Below are 11385 nucleotides of genomic sequence, written 5' to 3' on the forward strand. Positions count from 1 at the left end.
TTAATTTAATAAGTATAATATTTTATATAAATAATGTAATTATAAAAATAAACATAATAGTTTAGGATTATACATTTAAATAAACTTAAAATTACTTTAAAACAGTTTATCATTAACTTAAAAATTAATATATGCAATAACTTTTGATGTGCAATAAGAGAACATTTGTATAGTCTATAGGTTAGGTGTGAATTGTTAGTTTTATTGATTTGAACTCAGACGTCTGAATAGGTTGTCAATTTGCTCTTGTATATCGTTTGGCAAATCTTTGTCTACCTGTTCATACAAAAAATTTGCTACTTCTTTGGCCTGAAAACGTGAAATAATATTATGATATAATTAAGCGTATACATGAATGAAACGAGCATAATTAACACCGCAGAAATATGAATGATGACTTACCTCTTCCCTCCAAAAGTCGATAGGGACGGAAAACAGCCCGTCAAAGTCCACGTTTAGTCCATGGACGTCGAACGATTCGGGGGTAGGTACATAACCGATGGGCGTCGGTCGGGCCGTGAAGGGTTCGCTGTCTATCCGGCGCAAAATCCAGTCCAAAACGCGACAGTTTTCACCATATCCTGGCCACATATATTTTCCCTGTTTGGACACACGTAAAGTAATCATTAATATGAATTAATTAATAATAATGTACATTGAGTGATGATGGTAATGCAAATCTTAACACACAATTCATCATATGGATAAACGGTAGATTTTAGGTTAAGTTCCATAAAAAATATTCCTATTTGTATATATATATATATATTAAATTACATATTGCAATGTATAGTCAATATTACGAAAAACAATTGTGTATTTCTATAATAGATGTATTAATAATTATATATTTCTTAGTTTTTTTTTTTTAAATTTAATTACATATTTATAATTAAACGTTTTCGCAATGGTTAACAAGGACTAAACTATGTTGTATAGATTAAAAACATAATTCTCGTTTTGTTTTTGGTCAAAATCAAAATATGTAATAAATTACGCTGGTCGTGGACCACCGATACGGGACTGCGGGTATTAGAGCAATGTACTCACTTGGTCATCTTTTCGGAACCAGTTGACGTGGAATACTTTAGGCACCTTGACGTTGGGTGACGCTGTCTCCATTGACAGCCAGTGCTGCAGGTAGTGTCCAAAGTTATATCCGAAAAATGGCCGCATGGCAAACGGGTCGTGCATGATGTCCTTGCCCTTATGTTCTGCAGCTGCAGTGGCTTCAGACTTCATGGAAGCACCGACGTACACCCCATGTTTCCAGTCAAACGCCTCGTATACCAGAGGCACGCCAGATGGACGTCTGCCGCCGAACAAGATGGCGTCGATTGGTACACCGTCTGGAGACTGCCAATTAGGGTCGATAATCGGACACTGTTCAGCTGGTGTGCAAAACCTACAGAGAGAGCGCGAGTCCTTTGTAATACGGAAATTTATCAAGGTAGCCATTTACTAGCAACAATTGTTTTTAAGATAAAGACTAAAGGTATTTTATTTTTTCTATTGCTATTTTCTTGTAATAATATAATTAGATTAAATGAGAATTTTAAGAACATAGATTTTTCATGCTTATAATTTGAAATATTTTTTAAAGTTATCGATGATCAAGAATCGAGAGTTAATTTAATATATATATATATTTTTTTTATATGCCTTAACTTTTAAGGTTATTGGTGTTTCTAAAATATATTACATTTTATTTATTGTTTAATCGTATTATAGCCAATAAGTATAAATTGATTAAAAAATAAATAAATAAATAAATAAATATTTTTAAAGCTGAGTTTAGTAAATATTGTTCTTTACCAGTAAATATATTATTTGTTAACTATATTAACTTATTATTGACTTAACCAACTTAAGTCAATTTTTGAGCTTTTGGTAAATATATCATTATAAGCATCTTAGTACCTACTAGGAAATGTATATTAAATTCAAAAATCGAGAAAAAAAATAAAATATTGTGTATATTATCTAGAATACTATAAAATCTGAATTTTTTCCAGAACTAGAAATGTTTTAAATTTAAAATCGTTTTCGGTCATCATATCATACGGCATTCGACTTTTTTCACTTTATTACAATATAAACACTCACCTGGAATTCGGGTGCGCGGCTGGTGTGCCGCCGGGGGTCCATGGGTTGCCCTGCCAGTCTGCAGTGACTGTAACTCCGGGATCCAGTTTATCCATCCCTTCCCAATACACGCCACCATCGCTGGTTTGTGCTACATTGGTAAATATCGTATTCTCAAACACCGTGTCCATGGCCACAGGGTTTGTAGTCCTGGATGTGCCGGGCGCCACACCGAAGAATCCAAATTCTGGGTTAATGGCCCTCAACTGTCCGTTCCGGTCAAACCGCATCCATACGATGTCATCACCCACACACTCCACTTTGTAACCTGGAAGTGTGGGTTGCATCATCGCCATGTTGGTCTTGCCACAGGCACTAGGGAACGCGGCCACCACGTACCGTTTCCGTCCCTTCGGATTAGTCACGCCCAAGATCTGTTGTATATAATAATAAATAATTTATCATAAATTTCAGCTATACGTTTCGGCAACTAGAAATGTCAAAAAAAATCGAAAATAAAGTCTTGCAATCTAAAAATGGCATTTGAATTGTGGCGGCCGTGATGAGAAGATCATATTATTTTTTACCGTACCGCCGTCGAAGAATCGTATTTCTTATATCATTAAAATATTATATTATTATTCATTACTAAATACTAACCAGCATATGTTCTGCAAGCCAACCCTCGCGATGAGCTATTGACGAACCAATTCTTAAAGCGAAACACTTCTTGCCCAGTAGCGAGTTGCCGCCATATCCGCTTCCATAACTAATGATTTCGTCCATCTCGGGTCTGCAAAAATCGTAGGTACACGTTAACCTCACCTAATGTATATTATTCAAACCTATCACCTTATTATAACAAAATTCTTTAACGAACTAGCTAAAATTATTGACACGTGTTAATAATTTATTTATTTATTTATTAATTAATTAATTATTTTTTTATTTTTGTATTTTCAAGGTATTCAATTTAATTTCTAGACCCTTATGATAATCAAACGTAAGTCTTATAATTTATATTCTTAATTGTATAATTCCTTATTTTCAAAATGTTTGGAAAAAAATATAAACCGAATGATCCACGGTATTTGTATTTTATATAAATTACTCTATCATACGTCATATTACATACTTACATAATTATATCACAAAATGTCTATTAAGTTTAAATTAATAGGTATAATAATTAAATAATATTAAAATAAATATATTGAATACTTGTGGTATCATTTAATGCTTACTTAATCTCGTTAAACCGTTTAATAGGCTGTAAAAGGAGAACGATTTAGACGATATTTTAGAGTATGTATAAGTAGTTTCGCTCTTATCAAGTCTATATATATCTTTATTATTTAATACAAAGTGTTTACTGTCATAATTTTTTTAATTAATTAAATATTTCTGCGTCAATGATATAATGATATTGATTCATTGAAAAAACTAAGGCATGCAACAATATGATGTATAGAGTATAATATTTCAAAGGTAGGAGTGTATAGACATATGGTAATAGACTATTATGAAACTTTAATAAATGAATATTATATTATAATAGGTATACTGACTTGTGCAGGATGATGGTACGGTCGGGGTCACAGGGCCAATGCGGGTGTTGGACTAGACCATCAGCAGGACGGCCAACTGAATGTAAGGCCTTAACGAAGTAACCCACACCGCTGCCACTATCGTCAGGAAAGTCAAGTTTTTCCAACACCTTTGTGCCGATCCTGGTCATGATACGCATAGAGCACACGACGTACGCCGAGTCCGTGAGTTGGACTCCAAGTTTTGAGTAAGGCGAGTCCAGAGGTCCCATGCTGAATGGTATAACATACATGGTCCTACCCTCCATACATCCTGGGAACCGTTCAGCGACCGCGCTGTCCGCTTCCTCCAGACTCATCCAGTTTCCCAGCATCCCCTTAACCGAACCCCTTGGCACATTAACTGCGTCTCTCTTGTTTGTGGTACATATGAACGTCCGACTCTCCACCCTAGCAACGTCCCTGGGACTGCTCCTGGCCAAAAAACTGCAAGGAAAGGTATCATTGGTTAGATCGCGGTTAAGAACCTTTATACAATGTGTTTGTAGTACAAACAGTGGTTAGGAAATTAATTGTCCCAGTAGCCCCGAAAAAAATTCAACGAAAAGTAATTTATCCTTTTACACAAAATATTCACTTTTTTCAGTAAAAAAAGAAGTAATTTTTAAAATTACTGAACTTATTTTCTTTTTTTATCACGATGATATTGGTATTGCAATATTGGTGCTCTATCATTATCTCAAACTCGCAAAACACTAAATAAGTTTTTAATTTTACATGATAACACAATATTAACATGAGTTTACTTTGTTACGCTTATTTTGTGAGTTGAAAACTGAAATATATTTCCATACCAATACCAAATGATAAATCATAATAACTGATTTGTTTTCAAAACGCTTTGATAACTACAATAATAGTACCTAATTAAATAATTTATTATTATTATTATTATTTGAATCGAAACGTTGTGTTTCTATCGCGCGCGCGAGGTGAAATGTCAGCGAGTATTCTTTGGCGTGTAATTATTTAAAATTTGTCTTATTTTCTTATAGATTATATTTTTTAACTCATTGGTAAGTATATTACTATTATAACCCGCCAACCATAATAGTTAGTGTAACCTACATTATACTATTATCAAATTTAAATAATTAATAATCAACGATTAAAATATAGTTAAATTATTTTATTGATTAATTGTATAATGCGAGTTTGATAAACACAACAATGTTATTATCTTTTTTTACGACCAGTGGTTATAAATTGTTTAAGGACATCGTCTGAGATTGTAGACAAATAATACAAAAAAATATCATTATTCGCGAAATAATACATTGAATTAATAAAATGATAATTATTTTTTTATTTTTATAATTTTAAAAGTAAAAAGAACAATATTTTAAATGTTGTCAATTTTTATTTGTGATAATAAACAATAATAGCAATTTTTATTGTTAATAATCGATCTAATATTTCGTTAGCTTTTCAAATTCTATTAAACGGTTTTAGTGTTTTGAGACAGGTTTCACTAAACGTTTTGAAACTCGGAGTTAGGTCCAGTAAATGTTATTTAATTGTTTCCGAACATCGTTTGAAAATCAGTTGTGCGGTCACTGTCAAAACTATTTGATTTTACGCGGAATTTAGCTTATTCATTTCGTGGTGGATTCTCAACAATTTTATTGTAAAATATCTATTCGCAAAACTGGATTTCTGTCGGAAATATTTTATTTCCACGGTGCTAAATATTGGACTTTTTATGTCACTAAATAAAATTGAAATCTAGTTCGAAACGAAATATACTGGTCTTCTGTCGTTCTATTTTATACGAATTTTACAATATTATATATTTTATGTTTTATTTTTTCTTTCGTTGCGATACAATATAAAACGTGAAGTACAGTTTCGCGTTTATGTTTTAGTTAAACCATATATTTTTTCCAACCAACACAAAATATGCATGGCATTCAAACGGAAAAACAAAGTAGGTAAAGTAGGTACATAAAACCAATATCAGTGTTTTTTCATTTACACACATTTTATTATGTTATTACGTTATACGAAATTAGAGTTTTAGAAATTTACTAATAAATTCGACATCGTAAAATAACGAGTCAAATAATAACTTTCAGTGTAATAAATACAAAACTGTGATGATGCTATGTGATTATTCAACATGCGTATTTATTTCACAAGCTAATATAGAAATAATATTATTTAACCACCCGATATGCAGATAGTGATTAAATGTGTAAATTAAAAAATGTTAAGACATTAAAAATAACTATCTTCTAATTTAAGCACACAAAGTTGCCGTCATCTAGTCTGAAATAATATTATAATTCAATACAAGTTAATAATGTTTTCAGTTATTCGAAAAAAATTATCGTATAACTGTTGCTACACGTGTTTGACGTGCGCGTTTCGTATGTAAGCGAGGAAAATGAATTCCCCACACGTCGTACGCGTGCAGTTATTGATTATTTCTGTCCGTACGCTCAGTGTACGTCTGTAATAGAATTGTTTGTTTTATTTAACCGTTTTCCTAATTTTTCTTCCTAAACTTGGGATGCCGTTTTAATCTGAAAAGGTAATGCGCACGTTTTACGTATTCCGAGAATGAGTTTATAACTGACGAACATTTTTAGAACACTTATAAACGAATTTCTGTGATCCGGATATGTACAAGTTAAATTAATCGAAATTTAAATTTACTATGCTGTGGCAGTAGTGCGAAAAAAACATCGTAGGATATTGGAAACGCATAAAATAAGATGCCAGCGGAAGTATAATATTACCGTAATAATTATAACAAAATATATATCTACTTATAGATAAAGATTAAGCCACCGTTCGCATAATCGTTTCATACCGTCATATCGATATCAGTTAAGTGGAGATCGAGATTAATACTAATCATAAATTTATGATTATAAATTATAATACACAACCATTGTTTAGCGATGTCTAAGATGATCTGTCCATGTACTCTCGAATTAGTTAAATGAATCTCTATTGTGTAAATCGATAGTGAAAATACTATCAATCACCACTAATTCTACAATTTTTTTCGTAAGTATTTGATTTATATATATTTATATATTCGAATCTATTGAACATGTAATTTTAGTACGCATACATGACGATGTAATATCTAAATACAATGATGATTTAAAAAAAAAATGATAATCATGATGTAAACATAAAATACACACAAGTATATTATTATTTCATTTTGGAGTAGTTGTGTATGAAAGGAATACAAAGTCTTGCGATAATAATACTATATAGTCCAGATTTAGTTATTGCTTATAGGGGGTGCTGCAATTAATTAAATTAAGTATTTTTTATAATGTATCACATCATGTTGCTTTGCAGAATATATTATTATTATTATTATTATTAAAAAGATTTAGGACGATTTATATATTAGCCCTGCATCTACATTTAATAACAAATAAAATCAAACACTAAGCACCAGTAATAAAAAAAAACTAAAATTTAGAAAAGATTTAATGTACATTTTTAGCACCTTCGCTATCATGTGATCACGGCAAGTAACTATTTTTCTATGTTGAACCATGATAGGTAATAATAATACATAATGATAAAACCTTAGATATAATCCGTCAACAACTATAAAAAATATGGTAATGCGGCATCGCATATATATTATATATTTTAATACATCACACTTACCAGTTTTTGTACTTGGGCAGCGGAATGATGGTGTTGTTTTCCAGCAGACGTTCAATAAGCATCGTGTTTTCAGCTTCGGATCCATCGCAAATGTACAGGTTTGACGGCCTGCACAACCGCACGCTGTCCTCGACGAAATCTTTTACCTATGTAAATGTAATCATAATATTTAGCCATACAAATTAACAATACTATATTACAAACGAACGCCACCTAATAGCGTGTATATAAAAATTAAAAAAAAATTACCTAAAAATAATTTTATCAATTAAATTTTGTTCGATTTCTATCATTCCATTAAATATTATAAGACAGGTGTTGAAAATACTATATCACATTACTTTTCTTAACTTTAAAAAATTTAAATTTCTGTTTGAATTTAGACAAGAATGTTTAGTGCACAAGTATAACATGTCCTAAGAAAATAAAACGTATATTATATAATGCACACTTTAAAAATGTTTAAAAAACATAGATATTCGGATTTGTTATTATTATCAAAACTTTAATAACGTATTTATTTTTAGATTTATTATGTTTGACAAAATAAAAATTTTAATTTGGTATACATAATACAATGTCCGGACGTGTTTTTGATATAATAATATATTTACTTTAATTATGCTTTATAATTAGATATGCAAATCTTATAAAACATGATACGCGATACATATATCTATTGAAATTTATAATGTTGAACTAGAAATTAACAATATTTAGAATAGTCTACCAAAACTGTTTACTATATCGATGACAAAAACAAAGAAAAATATACATTAATCATAGAAGAACATACATTTTTAAAAATATTTAGAAAATATAATTAATTATGATTTATGGTAATAATGTATTACATATGTATATGAAAATAATATAATTATTGTCCTATAAAAGTATTAAATTAGTTGAAATACTACTAAATGTAGTTCTGTACTTTGGACTAATCAAACCAATTTAAATAAACATTAATAATATTATTTAAAAGAAATTTTAACTTTAAATAGCGGTTTACAATTTGCTGCTTATGATAAACAATATTGTTAGCATCTTACCAATCCACACGTGTGAATAAATTGCACAATCACGTCAAAGTTTTTTATTTTATACAATTAAGGTTTTCATATGATATTCTAATTTGTTTATCAGATATTTAAATTGAATCGATTGTAACAATATTACCGTTTTATAGAATTTCAGAAATTTGAACTGATTATAACGGAAATCTGGACATCCGAAATCGTACAAAATATTGAGACAATTACTTATCATTATTTAACACCGCGCACAATACAAAAAGGACAGAAACCATACGAGGGAGATGCTTTATAATATAATATAGTTATTACTATTGTTCGTACCTTATTGGGTAGCAACGACACAACGCTCAACTTCCTGACCGGCTGCGATCCGGAAGCCCACTGTAAATGTATCTTCGGCATACAGCTCGAAACCTCCCTGCGAAAAAAACACAATATGAACAATTTAAACAATTTAAACGTTATAATACTACAATTTCACGGGGTGGATAATAACCTTATATATAACCTTTTTGCGTAAAGGTCGACGACGATGTTTTAATGGAATAGAATATTTTGTACTTACTCTCCTCCGATACTGTCGAAGTCCGGCATTTTTTTTTTGTGATAAGGAGCAGTGACAAGTTACCAAAACAACGTCAAAAAACTAAATGACCGCGGATACAATTCGGATGGCGACTTCAGGTGTCGCGTTTCATTGGGATTCGATGTGCAATAATTATAATATTAGCATATTATCGTAAGACCAATCGGTGGCGATGTGCTGCCGACGATGTACTAAATATCATACCGTCGGACGACCCGTTTTTAAGTGTACGCGGAACGTAATCTGTTTACGCGACGTTATCGTATTGCTGCCCCCACCTCCACGTCCACCACGTGACCAGACAGACTCCCACCGAACAATATGTCGCATACGATCTACTCACGCGTGCCCTACAACAATAACGTGCGTGTTATTAGATTGTTAAACTGTGATAATAGTATAATGCTGTCGTAGTAAAGTAGGTACTATAGTTAATATATGTATACACAGTTATAGTTTACTCTTTAGACGGAGATTCTATTGTTTTTTATTTTCAGTTTGATCACATGTCACTGCAGGTTATGTGTAACAGGACGTATTCAATATGATATTCTAATTTCAACAATATTGTTATCGAGGAAATTTGCAAGATAAATACGATTAAAAAGACATTAAACGCTCTAATACCTGTATCTATTTTAGAATTTAAATGTTTATTATTCAGATACAAATAGACAAACATGTTTACTGCTAGAATATGACGTATCTATACTAAGATCTAAGAAAAAACCAACATATAGGTACACTATGTATATTTTTAAAAAGTTTTGTATCAACGTAAGAATTAAGCGCTGCACACTTATAATATGTTCAGGGCTTATAATTTTTGTCAATAATAAAGCAAGTAAGCAACCCTTATTATTTTAAAATTTTGTAACAGCTAACACAAAATGATAATTTTTAGTATGCCCAAACAAATTTTATGTAAAGGTAATAAAAAATAAAATAAATTTCCACTCATCGTAAATTCGTTATTCGTAATGTCGGGTAAACCTTACTCATTAATAAGTCTGTAAGATGGTCGTGTTCGTGTGAATCGTGTGAATAGTTAATTTCAAAAATGGAGCACATGGATCTAAAGTATTGAACCAAATTTTAAGAATGTAATGTTTATTATACATTTTTTAAACTAATATTATTTTATTTTTACCGAATAGTGGAACCATAAAATTATTTACAGTGACGGTCAATGAGCTGCTAAGTATGACTCAACTAATTAGGTATGCATTTTTTCAAACATTTAATTACAATAATTAAATGCTATATAAATATAACAATTAGAAGTATAATATAGATTATACATATTATACAAATATATCGTACATATAAAAAATATAAATAAAACTAAAACTTGTATAAATTTATTATTGTTGCAATACTATCATTCATTCAATGTCAAAAGGTATAAAATATTATTTAAATGATATAACAATAATAACGAAAAAATAAATAAAGTAATAAGACATTAAAATAACTTCTAAATTGTATTATAATAAGGTTCTATCCACGTCACTGTGCCATAAAATACTACGATTTTTTCATTATTTTATATAGTCAATATTCAGCGATACAACTGGATGATTGTACGAGCATTTTATTTACTTTTGGTTCTCACCTTTATTATTTTCTTTTCTTGTTAGCTTTTTTTTTGAATCTAACAGTTAACAGTATCTCTCTTTTTTTTTTAATTATTGGTATGATTACACGCAAGGTTCAGATGTAGAAACGTTTGATATGCTTATTTATGTAAATTAAGTTTATACTTTTAAGATAAATATTATATGATAAGTGTAAAAAATTGTGTTTTTATGATATGTACATATTATTAGTGATTCAAAATAAAAAAAAAATTTCTGATTGTTTGGGTAACCGAATTTTTACGAAAAGGATCGTAAAATAAAATTTTCTGCATATTTTTCAAATTCTTAAAATGTTTTTATAGGTCCTTCGATGCAATTTTATTTACCTATATTTGTTAATTTTTAAAAAATATCGTAGTTTTTTCATATGTACTTGCTTAAAAAAGTGCAAATAATAAAAATTCTTTAACAGGAGATTAAAACAATAATTTGAAAAGAATATAAATATCCTTTAAAAAAATCAATTTAAAAAGTAAATACAATAGATGCTGAAAAATCAAATAGTTGATTAGTGGACGAATCATGTTGATCTAGTCATAATAATTATATTCAAAAACCCTAAAAAAATTATGAAATCTCCTTCGATAATTTTCTTAATATTAGAAAAAAATAGAAAAAACAATTTTAAAATATTAAAACATGGACATTTTTATAAAACTAATAAATCATACGGATTTACACATACTAATTATTTGTAGGAAATCATGAGAAATTCTATAATTTTTTTTAATATATTGTTTTAATGTGACAAAAAAAAATTTTAGCAATAAAAAACATTCAAACTTTTG

General features: G+C 29.8%; 1 protein-coding gene across 1 annotated transcript; it reads right to left on the bottom strand.

Moving 5' to 3' along the window:
• LOC132928980 (phosphoenolpyruvate carboxykinase [GTP]-like) lies at positions 1-9160 on the bottom strand. The gene is made up of 9 exons (XM_060993972.1): positions 8937-9160; positions 8693-8789; positions 7335-7480; positions 3654-4118; positions 2746-2878; positions 2107-2519; positions 1051-1405; positions 403-600; positions 1-309 (listed from the first exon to the last, which is right to left on the bottom strand). The coding sequence occupies exons 1-9, from the start codon at positions 8963-8965 to the stop codon at positions 202-204; spliced, it is 1944 nt and encodes a 647-aa protein (XP_060849955.1). The 5' UTR covers positions 8966-9160; the 3' UTR covers positions 1-201.
• Between the last annotated feature and the right edge of the window lie 2225 nt (positions 9161-11385).

This window comes from Rhopalosiphum padi, chromosome 4, assembly GCF_020882245.1.
Source record: "Rhopalosiphum padi isolate XX-2018 chromosome 4, ASM2088224v1, whole genome shotgun sequence".
Classification (NCBI taxonomy): Eukaryota; Metazoa; Arthropoda; class Insecta; order Hemiptera; family Aphididae; genus Rhopalosiphum; species Rhopalosiphum padi.